Genomic DNA, 23,254 nt, shown 5'->3' with positions numbered 1-23,254 from the left:
AAATAATTATGACTCATTTTATGTAACGACGCTAATCATTTTAAATTAATAAGATTTCAATATTTTATTTAAATTTGATTTTTGCAGTTTTCGCCATCAATTAGGTGATTTATATTTTATCCCTCAAAACTTCTCCAGAGGTTTAGGACAAAATACAAAGTTATCAGTTATATTTCAGGCCGTATAAAGTTCATGGAGTAATATCATTTATATTACTTATGAAGTTTAATTTTTAGTTTCAATCAAATATTTTGCAAGGCTTAAGACTATTCTTAGTCAGTCTAAGCAAACTGATAACTTTTCCACACTCGCACACTCCTCAATGCACTCCATGCATGTTTTGGTACACTTTACTGAAAAACTATAATTAAGACAATACTATTAAATTTGAGCATTGAGTATTGACTAAGCACTTTTGCACGACTCATGATGCGAAGCATCAGAGAGTGCTTTACGATCGAAAAATTTATTAATGTCTAGATTATTTATCAATTATAAAAATATAATTTTATTCATATTAAAAAAGTTAAGCAATTGACTACCTAAGCAATTGAGACATACATCCTTCCTCTATGATTGAGACTGACAAATTCGTGAACCCTCTTAATATGACATCGCTTTTTGTTTAACATAATATCATCTGAATTGTAGACTGTATGTCCTTTCTATGTAGTAAATAATAATTTGCAAAGCCAACGAAATGAGAGTTTAAGAATATTTTTAAAGTGAAACTTCTTCGTTAAGAGTAACATTAGAATGCGTAATGCGACACGTCATGGACTAAGGCGACGATTTTGGTATCTTTGAATCTTGCCAAAGAAGTTTCACTTCTGACACGTGTGCTCGGCACGCACGCCCTTTTTTACATCAAAAAAAGAAATTACTTTATTAGGTACCTTATTAATCACTTATTAAGCTTGTGATGAAAATGTGATACACCCAGCTGTTCTAAACCATTTTCAAAACTACGTTAATGATTTTGAGCGCATCGATTCATAATTAGATCAGTTTAATATTAAAAATAATAAAACTACCCACAATTTAGACAAACTTACACAAGATTTTATTGGCGCCAAACTATTCATCTATTGAGGTATAGAACTATAGACTATAGAGTGTAGCCTCTATAGCTTATGGTTTTAAACTGTCAATAAGCAACGGATAAGGTTTCCTTTAACCTTGAAATTTTTCAGATTTGCTATTTTTTTTTTTAATATAAAATTTGCATGCTGATTTTTTATCGATGTGCATGGTTAATTAATGGAAGCATGTTTTATGTCTCAACTCAATGAAAATCTAATGTGAAATACGTAATATAAAAGTGGCAAAATGAACAGGCGACCTTAGTTGTGATATTTAAAAAATTATAAAAATAAATATATGGTAAATTCAATGTATTACAAAATTATACGTTTTTTATTAATTAGAGCAAATAATATCAGTCATTTATAAACTGTGTTTATAAATCAAGTGCAGATTAAAAATGTGTTGAACTCTTTGGAAACCATTCCGTAGTCTATGGAATATAATCCAACTGAAAAAAGAGGTATCTTATTTACCTCCATAGACGAACGTACGATGTATATTAATTTTAGCCGGATTTTATATAGATACACGATTCAATTCAACTTTACATACAAATAAAAATGGTGGTTCCATTTCTATTATATATTTGAATATAAGGAGATAAATAAATGTTGTGCATACGTGTTTAAAGGGTGTTGAAAATTGTTTCATGTGATTTCCTAAATTTGAATAAGATAAAGGTGCGATTACGTGGTGCCTAACCGAGAGTAGTGTATGACAAATAACAGGTTGTTGCAGAGACCGAAAGCTTTTCTATTTGATATAAATAGTGCTGTTGTTTATATGTGTCATTTATAAAATATAATTTGAAATAGTTTTAGTGAAAATAGTTTTTCGAAAAACGGAAGATTCACAAATAACTGGTATTTATCATAAGAAGCAACCTGGATATATTCCATACATTCAGCATGTGACCCACATCTGCGATTTCTCTTCGTATAACTTGGCTTATAAATCCATTTTAACATTAATTTCCATTCAACTACCTATATAGTTTATCAATAAGCGTGATTGACGACCACACTCGGTAGGTATGACATTTTGCGAGATTGTTACGGTTGACTACAAACTGCAGATCTCGAACTGTATTATTTAATTGATAATTTACACTAGCCACAAAGGGTCTCGACAAGACTTATTTCCAAGATTTTCCAGAGAAGAAATGAAGTTATTTATGACAAATACAAATGTATCTAAATTGCTCGGAATACGAAACTGATATTAGTATAAAAAACATCTGGACGCGGAAACATTATACGAATCAAGTAACACAAAATGAGATGAACACATCTGTACACAAATTTAATTTGATGAAGAATATACAATGAAGCAGGATGGCTCATACTGAGAATCACAGATATATTGTGCAGGTTAGTCTTAATTCTATACATCTTTTACTGATAAAAATCTTCTACAGCTGCTTCTACATCTTCTATGTCTAATTTTTGCATGTTTAGAGATATTAGACCATTCATTAATATGTAATAAGTATGTTATCAGTATAGTTTGTGAATAAATTATTTACATGTAAATGAACTTTTACTGATAGAACTATTTAAATTGACCTTTGTACATATTATCACTGTTTCTAAATTATAAAGGAAAGTGTTTTAAATTATATATGTATAAAAGTTATAATGAAGGTTATTATTAAAAATATAATTATTTAAAATATTTGAAATATTGTTCTTTTAGATTCAATTTTACCTCTATCATATGGGTAATTAAATTCATGGTTGTTAATGTGTTATTTTACATTTAATAAGGAAGAAATTAAAATAACACTTGTATTATATGCCCAAAATAATATTAGTCAAAGTTCCTTATAACAAGTACCTATGCAATTCTGAATTAACCGTAATCATTATGATAATTAACACAAAATTAAGATTTTATAGTACATTGATTTGCCGTCTATGAAAAAGCCCGCATCCTAGTTAATTTCATAAGCATAATGCATAAAATATTTCCAAAAGATTTATTTAGTTGTTACTGTGCTTGTATATTGATATTTTGTATTGTCTGTTGTACATTATCCTATTTTTGTACAAGTTCCTATGAGTATTAAAAGGTAAATTAAATCACACTACACTTTAAAAGGAATATGATAAAATTAATTCATGTTATTGACGTTTCCATTGCTCCTGTTATATTTCCACATGACACTAGTTTTTATACATTTTAATACATATACTATAAATATGAAGCCTAAAGAGGAGAGCCTTCCTAAAGAGGTTGTCACTTATATGGCATTTTTAAGTTTATTGTTCTCAACAGACTATTGTTGATAAAAAAATAGCATTGTACTTTTACTTATATACATTTTACATTTTACCTTATAATATAACCATATATTTTGTCAATAAAAATGAGCTATCTTATAATGGTATACTAAATACCATATGCTAAACCAATATGCTAACATTTATTAACAACAGTAAAATTTATTGTCCTATTCTCAGGTGTTTGTAGGAGCGTTATCTGCTCAATATGAGGCCCTCTCAGTGGAAGCTTCAAAGCAAACAAGCTCTGAAGAAATTGTTTGTTGTATAGCTGATAAACTCAATTTAAATGATGGAGCGGGGGGGCCTTATGAACTTGCTGAGGTATGTTGTGCTTTTATTATGTTATATTGAGAAGATAAGATATTTGTTATATCAAGAATGATTTAAAAATTATCAGATAATTTTTTTTCAATTTGATAATATGTTTGCAAGTATTTCCTATTGTTGTTTTTTCAAATGATAACAAAATTTAATGATTATAGGATTTTTATGTTTGCGCTTGTTATATTGCAAGAACTTACAATAAGTCTCAACTCTCAATTCTCTTACCATTTAAAGTATACACTATTTCGTTACCATAAATTATGGAATTTATTTCTATAATTTATATCTCTGTCAGCTTGGGATATTCATATCCTCAATATTTCCAACTAATAACATATGATTATTACTAAAATCAATCAACATAAAATCTGCAAACATATAAACATTGTATGCTACATAATAATGATTACTATATGCATCATATGTTCATTCAGCACAAACTCGAAGGATATTAATACACAATAAAAAATGTAATCACTTCAGTTGTAGTATGACCACAGTTACGAGACATTAGATTAGTCACAGATGATATTTATCATTCATTACTTTTTGCGTCAACATCATTTACCACGTATTCTGAGATTGCACCGACTTCCTAACGGTGTCTCATGTAATACGCAATTATCAGTTAGACAAAGTTCATTCGGAAATCCATTGTTATGATAGTAAATTTGTTTTTCGCACCAAAGTGAATCGAGCACGCTGCTATGCTAAACTTCTATGGAATTCATAACTTTGGAATCCGCGATTGTGACTAACGCGTTTCCACTGTATATTTAAAACTAAAATTATCTTTCGAGATATGTACTTTCAAACAAAATCATTTTAGTTTACTCTCGCCTACATTACCGCCATACTTCTGTTTGATGGATGGATCATTTATTTATTAAAATGATTTCTAGTATTCTATTTATGTTTGAGTACCTTAGTAACACTGGGTCGATGTCTGGTCCAAAAATAGGCACACTTCATTGAATAAAAACAATCAAACATGTATTTCATTAAAATTTATCTATAAATGAGTAATCAAGTTTATATGCCATTGCGGTCCTACAATTTACGAATTGTCTACGCATTGTTACGATCATCGTCCCATATTTGCACAGCATTAATATGTCTCATCAGTAGTCTTAACAAGAGGACGTATGGCCCATACGTACTCGCGTTAAGACTACTCTCATTAAGCATGGCATCGGCCGTCATTGTAGATGTTTATTTATAATCGCCGGTATGGCGGAAAACATCGGCAATCATTTGTTGGGCCAACGCTGCCCATCTTGAAGAGGACCAGTAACATGTACATAGTCATATTGTTAAAAGCAAAAGCGTTGACCGTTCAGGTGGTGGGTGACGTGGTCAGCGGCGAGTGCAAGGAGCGGCGGCTCGGGTCCAATGAGTCGCCCGTCGCCGTCATGATGCTGTGGCCCAACAATAACTCTGGACAGTATTATAGGTGAGTGACGACTGAAAGTATAGGTTTAAAGGTCATTTTGTTGTTTGTGACGAGTTTAGAACTTCCCTCCCTTTTTTGAAGTCGGTAAAAAAGACACTATACAGTTATTATACAGTTTCTCTGTAGAGACTGCTTCATTTTATTTTCTCCCATTACGGATCTATATCGCTTCGAAAGAAGTCTAGTTGAATTATGTTTGAGTTTGATGGTAAAAAAATGAGTTTAAACAGTCTGACACGGCGGATTCCATCAAAATCATCTTAAGTTTCTACGACGATCTTACTCGTATTTTTTTTTTAATTAACTAGTAAATACGTTATAATTATAAACACAAACAATATAGCTTACAACGAAAAAATATATGAAATCCCACCAAAAACATTTTCATGTAAAATGTTGCCAAGACGAGCCCATATGACTCGCACTGTCAAAAAGTTATCAGATCTCATGTAGAGCCAAGCTTCTAACACTACACGCCCTAACTCTACAAGGCCTCACTTCACAAACTCTACACCTTAGTCAAAATATGTGGCTTGGCCATTTCGCTACATTCACATCGGCGTAAGGTGAAAAATTAATTCACTGATCATAACTTTTGTGTTATACAATAGTTCTTGTAGTAACGAACGGCCAAGCCACATATTTTGACTAAGGTGTAGAGTTTGTGGAGTGAGGTCTTGTAGAGTTAGGGCGTGTAGTGTTAGAAGCTTGGCTCTACATGAGATCTGATAACTTTTTGACAGTGCGAGTCATATGGGCTCGTCTTGGCAACATTTTACATGAAAATGTTTTTGGTGGGATTTCATTTCTTTTTGTAAGTTGTTTGTAACAAAATTTTATATGTCGATTAAACTTTTAATTTTTTTTTTAACAAACATATATATATCTAGGGGAACCAAGTTTTAGATTATTAGATTAGACCTCTAGCGTCATCAAAATTTAATTTAAAATTACAGGTCTCATACAATCTCCCATCCCCTAGTTTAAGGGGATGGGGGAGGAAAGTTACAAGTTTTATAATTTTTTTGTTGTTTGTGTGCTAATACTAGCTTACATACAAAATTTCAGCTTTCTAGGACATTAGGAAATACCATAAGAATTTTGATGATCATCAGTGAGTCAGTGACGAAATTAGCGTTTTTTAGATATAAATAAAATCTGAAGTATAAAAGCTAATGTCATTAAAACTTATTAAGTTCAATAAGTCCGCTATTGACAATATATCCCGAAAATTTTGTTGATCTAGCATAATCCAAACCCAAGTTATGAGGGTTCAAAAAAACGTCGAAGCGCTTCGAGAAAAGGTAGGTAGTGCCCGTCGCTTGTTCGCTTGGCTCGTCTTGGCGGGGGCACTACCGTGCCCCCAGATAAAATCTACTTAACTTGATAATTCAATTAATATTTAATTTACACTTCTTAACATACATGTTTTCGAAGTATCCTAAGACGATGTTCAACACGCAACAATATGTAACTGAAGCCTTTTAGGTAATTTGGTCTCTAATCGCTGTAGGATTATCTAAATTCTAACATATCATTTTCTACATCTAACATCACTATCTAATATATAAAAATCAATGCCACTTTTCGTTGTAATTCCATAACTCGAGAACGGCTGAACCGATTTCGATAATTCTTTTTTTATTATATTCCTTGAAGTACGAGGATGGTTCTTATGTAGAGAAAACGTTAATATGTACCACGGGCGAAGCCGGGGCGGACCGCTAGTATAGTATAAAACAAAGTCGCTTTCTCTGTCCTTATGTCCCTTTGTATGCTTAAATCTTTAAAACTACGCAACGGATTTTGATGCGGTTTTTTTTAATAGATAGAGTGATTCAAGAGGAAGGTTTTAGTATGTAATTTATTAGGTTTTAGACAAAGCGGACCACTTTTCTCATTAAAATGATGAATCGTATGTATAATGTTATTTTAATATAAAATCTTGATAATTGTATATTTTACGTGTTTAAATTAATTCGCGCTGTTTATGAATATGACGCATTAATCTTCTAAACCTTCAAGGTTTTCACATATAAAAAATTTGTTCTCATTGGTTTTATTATATGCTTGCTATATATTATTCTTGCATTATGTAATCTGGGTATTCGTTTGTTAATTTAGCAGAATTTGGAGAAGATTTAAAAAATTGCAACTATTTAATAAAATGCAACTGGTATTACATAATATTTAAATCCTGGCTTAATATCATAGTCATGCAATACGGATGTTTTTTATCCGTAAATAATTATGTTGCATCTTTATTAACTAGTAACTAGTTATTTAACTCCTCCTCCTTCGAACCAAACGGCGATGCTTTTCGAAAAAAAAAATGGTATCTACACAACAAAAAAAAAATTAGACGTATATTCTATTAAAGTAACTGGAAAGTGATTAATGCCCCGGCTCCACAAACTGTCCGTCACCGAGGATTTGTATTTTTATGATCAGTAAAAATTTTTGAATATTGTCAGTGATAACAGGAAAATACATATTTTCATTGTAAAAAAAAAAATTATATGTTCTAATAACAGTATCGTTTGAATAAATGAAGTTTTAATACACAATATAATAATTATTAATTATGCATTAGGTATCGAGCGACTTCCTGCTAGCAAGTACAGCTACTGGTATTTATTTCATTATATAGATTAAGGTTGCATACGTTATACCTAAAAAGAAATAAGGCTCTGGTAGTTGAGTATCGTATTGAATTGAACGGACTTTTTATTTTAAACTAAGTAATATAACACTTACTATTAAGTGTTTAATGAAACCTAAATAATCCTCATAGGAAAGGCTAATAAGATAGGTACCTACACGAAAATTAAGCAAAATTTGCGTCCAAAACGACGGAACATTTTGTATGTACGTCATTGTGCTAACAATAAAATATTGATGAAAATCATTCAGGTGAGAAGGAATGGAAGTCAGCTTTACGATGATATTTATTTCAGTATTCTAAGAAAACAAACAAAACTGCCCGCTGACTGACACCGCCTCCGCATTGACTAATATATCCGTAAACCTATAAATTTTCCGAAACAATGATTATTATACTGTATACAATAAAATAACTAGGGCATCAGCTTGTCTATATTAAACTTCTTACAAAAGTGACACGCTCTTTACCTGGACCCAAGAAGCTTATATCTAATACACTGGAGATTTCGGTATGAACATTGACGTGTAACAAGAAAATATTGCCCAGTTCATGTTTTTTATCACTTTCACACCTAAATTATTGTAAAGTAATTAAACCTAAAGTATTGCCACTGTTAATACGAAGTTTTCCCAAGGCTACTATGTATGCTGTAATATTCTGTGCAAAAGGTTAGTTTTTGTACATGAGTTTGTTGATAAATTGCCAACAACGTCATTCAGAAGCATTGTTGGATGAGACAATTATTATTTATGCTAAATAAACTAAGTATCTGAACCAATTATTAAAAAGCGATACTCCCTGATTATGGGTAGTCACCATAATAAAATTGTAGCAACTCTCACTTTGTCAATATGGCATGTGTGTCAAAAAAATTGCGTCGCTTCGAATATTTAAGTTAATATTGTTGCTTATTTAATGAATATTTTCCGAATATAAAGAATGCATTGTATTGTGCAAAATTGCAGAAGTGTTTGGACACCAAATTCTGGCATAGAATTTCACAGGCAAGTGTATATTTACGTTATTTACAATATTCCTCAATACTCCTGCATTTACCTGTTTAGAATCATTTCAATGGCAAAAATTGTCTAATTTAGCATCATTTTAGTAAGCAGTCATGTTAAATTTGTTATTTTCCTAATACTTTATCATTTTTCAACAAGTTTTCAATAAACAGATTTAACAAGTAAGGTAACCATGATGACGAGTTTTTATGGATAGCGAAGAGAATATATTGTAATAACAATATTATGATGAAAATTTAGAACACCATTTTAAAGATTGTTACTAGTAATGAAACAACACATGACATCGGTATTGCACTCACATGTAGTTATAAGATTGTTCGTTTTTACATTGAAATTTATACTTTTTTAACTTACCTCATATTTTTTTGTTTTACGTATTTCAGCTTTCCAAAAAGTAAAATAAAAAGAAATATATGTGCCCATCAAGGTTACTGAGGATTACAACCCAGAAAAAAATACCTTTTTAAAAATAAACTTTGTAGAGTTAGCTGAAATTTGTGCAAGGCTGCTATAAACAGTTTTTCTTTGATGATTCTGGCTTGAAATTGACCCGTCGAAGCAACGCGTTTAAAAAGAAGATCTGAGTAGCTAACAATTTGGTAAACAGCATCTGATGCAAAACACAACTTTCCTCTATTTACAAAGGATGTTAATGCTATATATCGGTTCATATCCAAGCTTTGTAGCCAAAAATTATTTATAACTATCATTCTATACCAATTAAAATTGTATGTACCTACCTATAAAGTATGACCATAATATTATAATATAAATACTGTTAAAAATATATGTCGTTATTATTTATAGACCATGATTTTTAGTTTTTTCTATTTTGAAAAATCCTGAATTTACAAACCTGGGGCCTTAGACAAAGTAACAATTACAAAACGATAACGAAGTTAGAAATCGCAAAAATGTATGGGATTGACATTAGATAGACCACGTGATCTAACGCGGCGTATGTCAATCCCATACATTTTTGCCTTTTCTAACTTATAAATTTATAAACTAATTTATAAACTTTTCTAACTTCGTTATCGTTTTTTAATTGTTACTTTGTCTACAGGCTCAGCGTGGTCACTCGACAGAAAGAGACAAAAAACATGACTGACGTCATTGAATGTCATAGTTTCTTGTTTCAAGTTAATGGTCATAGTGCAATCTCCAGTGTATTATAGGATTTAAGCTTCTTGCCTGGACCACACCCCGGACACTCCATACAAAATTATAGTTTTGACAGTCACACTGTAGAGACTGCAAATGTGTGTGTAAACTCTTTATGGTTGGCACATTTGTGACTAGCGTAAAAAAAAATTCGCGTTTTTCTGATGAAATACATCCGTAAACAGCACAATATCTAACCATTTTCTACGAAAAACGATAATCACAAATCCAAAATAATAAAATTGCTTTAAGTCAATTTGATTAATGTTGTCAATCTTCGTTGCGTTTCGTCTAAAGACGTCGTTGGTATCGTCCTTGCGGGGAAATGGGTACCATAACATGTCTGATCGTGCGGGGTGAGGTAAGTGTTTAATTTTGGCGGGAGGCGGAGAGTGTCCGTTCTGTAGCGTTTAGCTACTATTATGTATTCTGTGCCTGGACTATCAGTCTACTTATCAAAAAAACCTATTACTGTACTTCCTTCCGAAAACGAATCGTTCAATTAGTCATTCTACATGTTTCTGTACTGAAATTGACTTAATTCGTGTCCGACGAGTCGATTGGCATTTAATACGCTTACACTGTACTACGTATATTTTTCCTGGACAATTTAATTAGTAGTAACAAGTTTTCAACATAATTATCGTGGTATTCACAACGTAGGTTTAACCTTGCGAATGTATTTATTTACATTCAATATGTATGCAGTTCTAAACACAAAAGTATCAGGTATTTATTATGAGGTGTTGCTTATAGTATCGGTCACGCTCGCCAATCATTGTTATATCTTTTATATCCGATCCAATATCCGATAAACAAACTCGTTACACGCTGAAATAAATTACATATTCGCTAATTACAATAGAAGGTAACGAAGGAATACAGAATGCAAGATATGCAAGCTGCAGCTGCGTCACTAAAACGAAAACTTAGATACGTAAATTATTGTCCGGTCTGTTATTTTATAGATATTCAATATACACTAAAGTCTATACATATATTGTTCTTATCTCTTACTAATATTGAAACGTTTAATTGTTAATTAAACTATTAAAAACGGCTGATCTGAATTTGGTGAATAGATAACGTGCTTGTTATTGTACAAAATCAAAATATATTTAATACTTTGTCGACGTTTTTAATTAATAGTTTAACTAAGAGCATTAGTAGTATGTTTATGCATTGTGGTAGTGCTCTCGATATCTGCCGGTTCATTAAATTATCCTGTCATTGAATAACTATTTGCAGACGACGGAGGTCTTTATAATGTTTTTACAATGATTCATGTAATGATTTACGTACCTATGTAACAATAATTATGGTAGTATGGCCTTAAATGAACAAAGACAATACAATAAGAATGCGTGCAATAGAGATGGTCAATGCTAATGATTTCCCGCAAATGTATATGTTAGTAGAGTGTTTTCGGAACTTTGATTTAAATGAAGGGCTTACGACAGTGGCTGGGATATTGTTGGTGAGCGTGAGTCACCCTTCCTGCCGGCGCAGTATGATAACAATAAACAACCATCCTGCCAATCAAACTCAAACTAAAAATCGACGCCGGCAGTAAACATGAGCTCTACAATTATTATCTTATTACTGTAACAAATAATTATGACGCAAAAGTAAACATTTTTGTAAACAATTTTTTTATTATACAAACATAACTCAATTTATATAACAAATTTATTTTTGCCAGGTTTTATCTACGAGAGAAGATACCGGATGAACCATGGATGGAAAACTTCTCAGTAGACCCACAACTAATAAAGGATTACTTCCAAAGGTTCCTGTATCAGCCGAAAGACCGAGAGTACCCAGATCTTTGTCAGCTGCCGGAGTTAAACGAACAAACCCTTTTAGACAACTTGAGAGCGAGGTTCGGCGCTGGTTATATCTATACATATGTTGGGTCGATATTGATAGCCCTCAACCCGTTCAAGTTCTATCCAATATACAATCCAAAATATGTGAAGCTATATCAGAACAAGAGGATAGGTTCCAGTCTTCCGCCGCATATATTCGCCGTCGCTGACGCTGCGTACCACTGTATGTTACGCGAAAGAACAAACCAATGTATAGTGATAAGTGGTGAAAGTGGTTCCGGTAAAACTGAGAGTACAAATTTCCTCCTGCATCATTTAACTGCACTGAGTCAAAAAGGGTCTCACGGTAGTGGTGTCGAACAAACGATACTGAGCGCGGGGCCAGTCCTAGAAGCGTTTGGAAATGCCAAAACCGCACACAATAACAATTCGAGTCGATTCGGGAAATTCATACAGGTCAACTACAAGGAAAATGGAATGGTGCACGGTGCTGTCGTCCAGAAATATCTTCTCGAAAAATCTAGAATATGCAGTCAAGGTCGGAACGAGAGGAACTATCATGTGTTCTATTACTTATTGGCTGGTGCATCGGAGCAGGAGAAGGAGCAGCTGCATTTGTTGAGTGTTGATAAATATAACTATTTGTCAAAGACTGGTTGTAGTGTAGTGCCCGGTGTGGATGAACAGTATGAGTTCTCTAGATTAAAGCAGTCCATGGATATGGTGGGGTTCACGATGGATAAGCAGCGAAGGTTATTTGCTGTTTTATCTGCTGTTTTACTTTTAGGTGAGTGTATTTATTGCTTTGTCATGTTTTGATTAATATTTTATCATATTATAACTTATGTCATATCTATCGTAAAAATCTGAAGTTTTTTTTTAATTATTTAAAATTATCTGTATACATATTCTTTCAAGGTCAATAAACATATTAATATGTATGCTATGCAAATACATATGGTGTTATTAACTTACTGTATTTGAAAAAGTTACAAAGTATTTATTCCCTTCACAAGTTTTAGGCAAGAGCAAATATTAAATAAATTTTAAAAACTTCATAAATTGCTTTGGATTCAAAGTCATCTTACTAGACGTGAATTTAATAAATTATAAGCTCATTAAGAATATTTTTATATTAGCAGATGGTTCCATAAATAATTAAGATCATAATTATTCTAGACTAACAACAAACATAATAAAAATGCATATAAATAGCAAGCCTCAATTTCCTTCAGACCAAACCTGGAAGTGAAATGCGTAGGGTTTCGCGCGAAACTATTGGCCGGTTTATCGTAATAGGAAAAGGAATGTTGTGAGTGTGAATCAAACAGACACATTTTTTGCTCTTTCTTTTATAAATAGATATAAAATTAGGTCTAGAGGAAACGTGTATCATATAGATATTAAAAGTGTTATTGTAGCATTACATTATGATATGTTGTATTACAAACAATATGTTATATGGCGTATATTCTTCAAAAATTTATATTGACAAGATAAATCTATGTAGCTGAAGTGGGTACTTATAAACAGCTTAAATACTGAAGTAAATTACCCTGATAATGTCGATGTTGATATCATAGAGTAAGCTCTGCATTACATTTTTGTATCAACATGACGTTCAAGTTATTTGACTAACGATATTATATTCATGTTCTCTACAATATTATATTATATTCTCAGATTTTGATCGTGTTTAGTGATACTTTTCTGTATAATATTAATTTTCAAATAATTTTCAATGTTAAGACCATAAGATGCTTACAGACTGTTTACAGTTGCGCATTTGAAAATATAAACATGTGTCTCATTTTAGCAAGTATATAACAAATGCTGTATGTCAAATGCCAACTAAAACGACTATATAACAAGACAAATTTTTCAATTAATTTAAGTAAGATCTCAGTGTTGAAATCACCACAATTGTTCTATTTTTATTTTTCATAGAACACAAGAATGAATCATAAAGACTAAATAAAGTAATCCTTTTATAACTTTTACACATGATAGCACAGTGCGCGACTCGGATGGGTGTAAGGTTTCAGTATTATAGTAGTAGGTCATAATGTCAAATCCTATTCTATTTACACAATATAATGTTATATCAGACAATAATCCTTTACAACATATGATAATATAAGTAATGTAAGTAATTCGTACAAATTGGTAAATAACTACAATTCCTGTTACTTACTTATACTGAGTTATAATTTTTTTCTTGACAATTGAACAATTTACAATCCAAGCAATTATCTTTTTATGCCTAATAATAAATGATAAAATTGTATGTACATTAACTATGTTGTAATTATAACTTTCTAATTAGTTATTAAACTCTAACAAATAACTATTTATTAACTAAAAAACTGACATAAATTTCAGGTAATGTGGAGTTCCAGCCGCAACGCAAATCGTACCATCACGACGAAGCTGTCGGTGTCCGCAACCCGGAGGTGGTGTCGTTAATATCGTCCCTACTTCGGGTTAAACAGGAAACTTTACTGGCAGCGCTCACGTCGAAACGAGCGAGGGCCTCTGGTGAAACGCTAGTTATTAATTATAGGTATATATAGATATTATTTTTACAAAACTCCCCAAATTTGAAACATAGACGTAAATGTGGTTTTATATTCCACATAATCCTCTGACTTGTTAGAATACTGCATAATAGTGTGATGACAATCCCTGCACTAAAATGGTATTACATATAATATAAAAATGTGTGCGTGTACTAGTATATACACGTAAGAAGTGAAATTTCTTTATGACCTTATTTTTCAAAAATAATTTACTATATGCAACTTTACAGAAATACGTCGAATCACGCGTGGTAGGGATAAGAAAAAGTTGGCGCGTAACGGAAAAATGTCACGCGTAACGAAAAAATGTTATACTAAATTTTTTCCAACCCAGACAAAGAAGTTTCACTTCAATAACACATAACACTAAAATATTTTTAACACAACCAATAGGCTACTAATTTGGTGGAATTACAAATTTTTTGCCAAAATGTCATTATATTTCATGAAATTTTATTTATTATTTTCTATCATATTCCAGATTGCCAGAAGCGATAGCGACACGAGATGCTATGGCCAAATGTCTGTACGGCGCTCTGTTCGATTGGATCGTGATGCAAGTCAACCACGCGTTGTTGTCCAAAAAGGACACGCTTAGGGAACATCAGGGACATAGTATAGGTTAGTTTCTTGTTTATTCATAAATGTATTTCAATATTTATTTAATAATTTAAAGCTAAAAGTGAAATTTTACTCTTAAAAATTTTCAAAAGTATTATTTTGAATGCATTTTGTAATTAAGGGATCAATCCTACAATGTAGTAAGCTAGTAGTTCACCCTGGATCTGCCCAGTTAGACTGTTTTTTTGGGAAGTTTTTCAAAAATTGTAACTTATTTTTTGATACAAAGGATTTTAAAGTGCTGTCCTTTCGAAGTTATGCGTGTACAAATATTTCGCTGATTCATTTTTATCAATACACATAACAATTTCCAGGCGTCCTCGACATATTCGGCTTCGAGGACTTCGGTCCGAACAATAGTTTCGAGCAGTTGTGCATCAACTACGCGAACGAGCACCTGCAGTACTATTTCAACCAGCACGTGTTCAAGTACGAGCAGGAGGAGTACAGGCGGGAGGGGATACGGTGGACGGATATCGGCTTCTCGGATAATACGGGGTGCTTGCAACTGATTGAGGGGAAGCCGGGCGGCTTGTTGTGCCTGCTGGATGACCAGTGCAAGTGAGTGTAATGTTAATGATGTTATCAGATTATTTATTAAAAAACAAAAATACGACGCTTAAATCGAAAGCATACTTTCATAAATCAAAAAATATGACATATATAGTTGTTAAGGTGAAAAAGTAATTTTATAAATATCTATTCTCTTATTTATGAATTATATATTGTTTTTAGTTTTCCATGGGCAACAAATGAGACGCTCCTCCAAAAGTTCAATTCAGTACACGAAGACAATCCGTTCTATGAGAAGCCAACGCGGAGAGAACCAGCCTTTGTTGTGAAACATTATGCAGGCCGAGTTAAATATCAGGTGCTTATTTTATTTGCGTATGATTTATCATCGTAAATTAACCCCAGAAAAAAAATGCTAATGAATTAAACGCTCAAATTAATTCTGATAAAAATGGAACATAATCATAATGCCTTCCTATGTACCAAAAGGAATGAATAAATGAATGAATGAAAACGCTTTATTGTACACCATTACAAACAGGAAAAAGACATACATATACAGAAGAGAGACAACAAATGGCGGCTTTATGGCTTTAGTAGCCATCTCTTCCAGGCAACCAAGGACTCAAAATTCTAAGGATAATTTATTTGATTTTCTATTTAAGGCGACGGCGATGAGGGAAAAGAACTTAGATCTGATGAGACAAGACATTGTGAGTGTGCTGAAGAATTCCTCGCTTGCTTTTGTTCGAGAGTTGGTCGGTGTCGACCCTGTGGCTGTGTTCAGATGGGCCATTGTTAGAGCTTTCTTTAGGTATGACTTAAGAAATTAAGATATAAATTAGAAAAATCTACTCAAACTATCGTAAGAATATAAACTTTATAAATAAATATATGCGAGTGTGGGAATGTGTTCATCAATTTTTTTATGCTGCTTATGTGAACTTATGAAACAACCCATTTATCGATCAGATTATATTCTCAGTGTAAAATACTTGTTTCTCTTTCTTTATTTTAAAATTACATGAGATAACACTATTTTTGTATTTCCATAAAATTATTTCACATGAACCTCTGCTCATATATAATATAACAAAAATAGCATACACTTCATTTTCCAGGGGTTATTTTGCCTTCATGGAAGCAGGTAGACGGCATCGAGTTAATAGAGTAGATGGTGCTTCAAGAGTTCCAAGAGCTTCCATACAAGTTGCCAATGATAGTATTGTCAGGTGAGAACTATTTGAATATTATTTGTCATGCAATTGCATATCGAAAGTGATAATTGCTTTGAACAAATGTTACAAACTAATTTTCCTGTATTCTATTAATGTCGAAGGCATGTAAGAATTAAGACTCGGAATAGCCCAATTTTTACTGTTATTATTATTACCTTTGTAATCCTAAAAAAAATTTCATTGATCTTTCCTTAAAAATTTCCGTAAATAGACAATAGCTTAGATATAACGATTTATAACAAAGGTGAGGTTTTTGATAAATTCCTCTATTTTTTTACCTGTTTATGAGTGGATTCAAAATGATAGTTAAATGTTTGATATTTCTTTTTTTTTGTTATTGTAATTGAAGGGTTATTCCGGTTCTTTCTTAAAATTTTGATCTGAAGATTTGTCATGAAAAGTGTTAAGTTAGGTTTAAATGTAAGCTTTCGCAAATAAAGTTATGTGACGTAATGATATGTCTTGTTGCTCAGCCATCTGGTGACAGTATCGTCAATCAATCTCGCAATCAACAGAATTGCGTAAGTCACCGTTTATGGCATGCTTTTAATTCTATGTGCACTTCTCGCATGGATGTCGTTTTTATAACGTACACGGCTGTGATTAGATGTCTTTTGTAGCGGTCGTAGCCCTCTAGTGACCAAATTTTACTTATATTAGTAATATTTCGATATCCACTTAGATAGTGTTCTATTTTTAATGTTTCTTTAGCTTTGTGACCTGTCATAGTGTACTGACTTTGTCGATTCTAACTTTATTTTATTCCTTCCCATCGACCTAAACACAGCCTAACTTCATCCATACACAATTATTCATTTCGGTTACATTTTTTATCTCACGTGGCACGTCAACGACGCATGTCAATTCACGATCACTTTTTATTATTTTTTTGCGTTATTAATACGTTATTTCGATCGGGGGGTTAGAACGCCGCAAAGGGCGGCGACGAAAGTTCGAGAAACGGGCCGCGCGACGGAGCGGAGTCGGGGAGAGGTTAGCGGGGGCGGGGCGCGGGGGGCCAACAAACCGGCTAAAAATTATAGGACGGCGGAGACGCGCACCCGCCGCCTCGACCGCGACCTGGACGACGCGGACGTGCTGCAGCGCGCCAGCCAGATCGTCATGTACGTGCGCCGGGATGCGACACTCCTGTCCTTGTCTCTCACACTTCACTGTCCTTTTCATTCATCAAACAAATACGCTTCGCTTTACGACGCCCGCCCGGTTTCGACTAGTGGTCACATAAACCGCCCGGGCGTGCCGAAGGAATTAGAAATTCCATTGCACTTTTTTTTTCTTTCGAGCTTTAATGCAAGTGATTTGTAATTTTGTTTGACGCTATTAATATTTTATTGTTTGATGAATTTTGTATAATCTTGGGTTTCTTTTGGTTTTAAGGTGTTTTGGATTTTTTCATTTTACGTGTGGTGTTGTTTTGGGTTTCCGTTTTGGCTAATAAATAATTTTATAAACTTTTTGGTACTTTATTTTTTTCTTTTTGTTATTGTCACTAAAAGCTATAATTTGTTACGGGTATAAGGTTATACAGCATGAGGGGTCGTTTTGGGATCGGTTAAGTGATATTATTCGAGTTAATATTAAACAAAAACATGGTTTAACAGGAAAAATAAGTCATTCAGGCCTAGAGAGCGGGCTAAGAAAGGTCTAAAGAATCTACAAAGTGTAAAAACATTGGCGGGTCGAACGGCGGCTGCGGGGAAACGAAAACAGCCGTTGACTGTAGCAGCGCAGTTTCAACATTCACTTGCTGCTCTAATGGAAACTTTGAACCAAGCAAACCCATTCTTTATAAGGTACTTTATAATAATATTCATTATTTTAACTACCGTAAACAGATGTTATTTTCTTGTTTATTTTGAAAAAAATTTGAACTAGTTATATTTAAGAATAGCTATTCCATTTAACTTTCATTAAGATTGAACCATGTATAAATTTTTAAAATCTTTAGTTTGCAATCTTACGTACAGTCTTAATAATATTGTACTCGACCTTTAATCACAATTAAATTAATGTGTACATAAATTTCAGATGTATAAAATCGAACAGCGACAAAGTGCCAAACGTGTTCGACGAAGAGACCGTACAACGGCAACTACGCTATACAGGCATGCTCGAAACAGTGCGTATCCGACAGGCGGGCTATAACGTGCGCCTCACGTACGAAGAGTTCATACAATTATATAGGATACTATTGTTAAAGGGGTTGCTTAGCTCCCAGTCGGATGTACGACACTTTCTGGCTACACTCAATTTGGATAGGGATAATTATCAGCTTGGTGAGTTTTGTTTTTTATTTGTGTTAATTTTTCTAGTGTGTTATGTGTGTGTGTTAAGGGTAAAATTAATACGTTTAAACTAGTTATCTATATTAAATAAAAACAAATTTTGTGTGAAAAAATTTCCCAGCTGACGAGGGGTTTCACTTTCCCCTGAGAAAGATGATACGTTTTCAATTTGTTTGATTTAATGGCTTACTTAATTTAAAAACGGTAAATGTATTAATTTTAAGGTGCGACAAAAATATTCATGCGTGAAAGCGAACAAACGAAACTAGAATACCGCTTGCACCAGCAAATTATGGCGTCGATAATCACGATACAGCGGTGGTTCCGCGCTCTGCTCGAGAGGAGACGCTTCCTTGCATTACGACGAGCTTCCTTCACTATACAGAGTTATTGCAGGTGCGTAATTCATTTACTAATAAGTGTATTGTAAGTAATTAGGGCATATCATTTTTTCTTCTACCAAAACATTCCTAGTGTCATGCCTTTTAAAAATATTTTTTTAGACCACTTGATAGTAAAGTAAATAGTGCCAAACTAGCTTCGTAATGCGTAAACTATAATTACGAGTCAATATGTACGAAAAATATGAAATGATACTTACAATATCATAAATATTCTTTTACGCTATAGGCAGTGGTTAGCAAGTCGGCACGAAGCGGCTACAACACTGCAAGCGTGGTTCCGAGGCACTCGAGTGCGGAGATGGTACACCAAGTTCCGAGACTCCGTTATTTTATTCCAAGCGGCGGCAAAAGGATTCCTACTTCGAAAAACCTTACCCGAGCTCAGGAGACGAATACCACCAGCAAAACACAAGCCTGAGGTAGGTAGAGGAAATATTCAACGCATGCTGTGTATTACGTGAATTAAATTTTTCTATGTCTATGCACGTCTATCCAATAAAAAATCGTTGTGATTAATTGGTTGAAAATTTTGGAAAGTTTTTAACATTGTGTATAAAAAAAATCTTAATTCTGAACAAACTCTTAATTTTCCGCGATATTTCGCAGGTTTTGTTAATTATTTGTCGTCCCTTACTAAATTACATCATAACAAAAAATGTCCCTTTTCCAAATTAATAATTGTTCAAAAACTAAACAATCGTGTTAATGTTAGCGTTAGTGGTGTTAAACAAAAATGAGCCGTATACAAAGTGTCGTAGAGCACACAATCGGTCACGTTGCACGTTGTTGTCTTCAGCTCGACGTGGCGACGCTCGCTCCGGATACAGACGGTTTCAAGAACAGGCAGCCGAGCATTGAACAACTTAAAAACATCATTGATATACAACTGTGAGTGTTAATTTAAGGAATTATTAGACAAATGATCTAAAAATGTAAAATATATCAATTTTTATAAAAATACCCCTCGCTTTCCCCTCATATATAAGCAGATATCCTATATTTAATCACAACTGTTCATATAGAATTGACAATTACGTCACATTTCCTTGCTTTTTCAACCCATCTTTAATTTACAAGTAAAAAGATATAAAAAAAGCAATCTCCATTCAGCTTCTGAAGAAAATATAACATCAATTGATTTCATTTTGAAAATGTACTAGTATAACTGTATAATTCACATAATTGAAAATATAATTGTCTGATTGGACCAATAGCATTTTCTCTGTAAATTATAGCAACATGCTGATTCAAGAAGAAGCAGAAAAGACAAGACAACTACGCGCCACACAATCTCTTCCACTCGTGAGGTAAATAATTATATTCGGAAAGCGTTATAAAACACTTAAAAACGTTGTAGTCACTAATGTTTTTGTTTTATTACAGCTTGGAGAAAAAACGAGATAATTCATCGACGGAAACTTCGAACGCGCAATCGTATCACAAAAGAAAAATATCGAAAACGCAAAATATCACAGAGATACCGTTGAAACAAGCCAGTCAAAAGTATGTTTGGTACTTGTCTTCTGTTTCTTTTATCTATTTACTGAAATCTTTTCTATTTTAAACTGCGTTCCGGTACTAAGTTTTTAAGCATGTTTAAAGGCTTGTTTGTTATTATTTTCTTCAAATGCTTGGTACATATAACTTTAACTTGTCTCGGTATGATTTTTTTGTATTCTATTTTTTTTTTTTTTTTTACCACTCTAACGTAAAAATAATATTGCAGTTTAATAAACAAAGAATCAAACGAATCAACGGACGAGCCGTGGAGCGTGAACACGAGCAAGTACCCGGCGGGCAAGGTGGCGTGGCCGAACAAGATCACCGCCGAGGACCTCGCTAATGAACTGCTTTGGTTGAGGATCGACCAGAACTATCTTATGGCTGAGAAGAATAAGGTATCTGTGGTATAACTAAATGTTTTCTGAATATTGTTATATGTGATAAGTCATTTGAAAAGTTTGTAGAAATTGGGTTGGACGGCGTAAAGAGTTATCTTGTCTTTGATTTATAGATGCGAGAAAGAGAACTAGCAGAATCGATAGCGAGTAGCAGTGAAGATTATTTGAGACAAGTGGGTGATTGGAGCCCCGCAAACAGCACTGAAAGCAACACAACTTCAAGGTTAGTACTGCATATCCTTTCAATCAAATATTTTGGTGTTGTCTGTGTCTTTTCGATACAATTTTCTCCATTGTTATTTAATTTAAGGGTAGTTTTGAGGGTAGCGCGAGATCTCTCAACGAACGGTTGCGTTTGCACTAAGTTGTCTTAAATTTAATGTATTATATATAATTTAAGTGTTTAAAGTCTATTTTCCTAGGCTAAAATGCCTAACGATTGTAGTTGCCGTGTGGTAATAAGTGAACTCTTATGCTATATTCAGTGTAAGATTGATGTAATTGACGAAGTCAGTTTGCTTCAAATTTGTGAGGGCCAGTTTACCGAAGAAGAAATTGACAGTGCAAGGGCGATTTTAACAGATAACTCGCTCACCCGTCGTGGAGTACGAAAAGGTGACAACAAAAATAAAAGAAACCTGCAAGATATTGTAAAAATCCTCAAAGAAACTGATCCAGCGACTCTGCCTGTTTTCGTTGCCCGCAACATTAATAGACTTCCACCCGTAACATTTGATCACGTGGATGTAACCAGCCTCCTAAAGGACATAGTCCTCCTAAAAAAGGAGATCATTCACATCAAAAGTGATTGTGCGAAACAATCGGACGTCGATTCACTACGTAAAGAGATAAATCAACACATTGAACGCTCGAAACTTCCAACTACCAACGTGAGCGGGGAGCGGCCTGAGGGGGACGAGGTGCATCACTTGCCGGTGGCGCAGGCGCAGCGCGCCGCGGCCGCCGCTGCCGTGCCCGCTCCACTCAGTCAGATAAGGAGTGCTACGAGTAACGACGTGTGTATGACTAGGAAGCGTTTAGCGGGACGAACAGCTGATTCGTTACGCGCGCCTAACTGTGTAACTAATAAGCAAGAGGGTTTAATAAAGGAAAGCTCTGATAGGGATTTTGTACCGGTCACATATAAAAAGAAAAAAAACAGGAACAGGGAGGGTCGTGCCGTAGTTCAGGAACAAGATTCTATTATCCAAGCCGCACCGAGAACCTTCTGTTTGTACGTTTCTCGCTTAGATATATCGTCAACTAACGATAAGCTCGCAGACTACATCAAATCAAAAGGTGAAAGCGCGGTGTCTATTGAACGTATTGAACCGTATAAAGAAACCTCTTTTGCTTCCTTTAAGGTAACAATTTTGTCTCATAAAAAGAATACGTTTTTAAATTCCGACTTTTGGCCGATTGGCATTGTTTTTAGACCTTATTGGCTTAAGAATAATAGTACATAATTAGAATATAATTTTAAAGCTATATAAAACGTTATTCAAATCAAAATGAAATTTGTTAGTTTCAATTGTCAATCACTTAAAAGGAGCATTGATCAAGTAAGATCATTATGCGATGAATATGATGTAATAGCGTTACAAGAAACCTGGCTACTGCCCCACGAGCTTCCTTTGTTATCTAACATACATCCTGATTTTTCAGCGCACGGTACCTCCGCAGTAGATACGTCTGCGGGGATTTTAATCGGTAGACCTTATGGGGGCGTAGCCTTGCTTTGGAGAGCCTCTCTGTTTTATAATGTTGATGTTTTTACATGTAATGACTCACGAGTATGCGCCATTAAGTTTCAACATAATGGTTACTGTCATATGTATTTTTCGGTTTATATGCCTCA

General features: G+C 33.7%; 1 protein-coding gene across 6 annotated transcripts in view; it reads left to right on the top strand.

Moving 5' to 3' along the window:
• The first annotated feature begins 1,636 nt into the window (after window positions 1-1,636).
• The window catches only part of LOC123698758 (unconventional myosin-IXAa-like), a 32,187-nt gene continuing 10,569 nt past the window's right edge, over window positions 1,637-23,254 (top strand). For 3 of the 6 annotated variants that reach the window (XM_045645511.1, XM_045645514.1, XM_045645512.1), the window contains exons 1-21: window positions 1,637-2,456; window positions 3,549-3,692; window positions 5,036-5,148; window positions 11,708-12,621; window positions 14,217-14,397; window positions 14,895-15,034; window positions 15,349-15,595; window positions 15,770-15,905; window positions 16,213-16,361; window positions 16,669-16,779; window positions 17,259-17,306; window positions 17,712-17,909; window positions 18,408-18,599; window positions 18,835-19,082; window positions 19,316-19,487; window positions 19,722-19,914; window positions 20,292-20,383; window positions 20,731-20,802; window positions 20,879-21,007; window positions 21,222-21,393; window positions 21,510-21,619. In XM_045645511.1, the coding sequence (XP_045501467.1) occupies window positions 2,421-2,456; window positions 3,549-3,692; window positions 5,036-5,148; window positions 11,708-12,621; window positions 14,217-14,397; window positions 14,895-15,034; window positions 15,349-15,595; window positions 15,770-15,905; window positions 16,213-16,361; window positions 16,669-16,779; window positions 17,259-17,306; window positions 17,712-17,909; window positions 18,408-18,599; window positions 18,835-19,082; window positions 19,316-19,487; window positions 19,722-19,914; window positions 20,292-20,383; window positions 20,731-20,802; window positions 20,879-21,007; window positions 21,222-21,393; window positions 21,510-21,619 (3,797 nt within the window). In that variant the 5' untranslated portion in view covers window positions 1,637-2,420. The remainder of the gene's footprint in view (window positions 2,457-3,548; window positions 3,693-5,035; window positions 5,149-11,707; window positions 12,622-14,216; window positions 14,398-14,894; window positions 15,035-15,348; window positions 15,596-15,769; window positions 15,906-16,212; window positions 16,362-16,668; window positions 16,780-17,258; window positions 17,307-17,711; window positions 17,910-18,407; window positions 18,600-18,834; window positions 19,083-19,315; window positions 19,488-19,721; window positions 19,915-20,291; window positions 20,384-20,730; window positions 20,803-20,878; window positions 21,008-21,221; window positions 21,394-21,509; window positions 21,620-23,254) is intronic. The other 3 variants (XM_045645513.1, XM_045645515.1, XM_045645516.1) reach the window with 3 other exon arrangements.

This window comes from Colias croceus, chromosome 16, assembly GCF_905220415.1.
Source record: "Colias croceus chromosome 16, ilColCroc2.1".
NCBI classification, from domain to species: Eukaryota; Metazoa; Arthropoda; class Insecta; order Lepidoptera; family Pieridae; genus Colias; species Colias croceus.
This window is presented reverse-complemented; position numbering and strand designations above follow the sequence as displayed.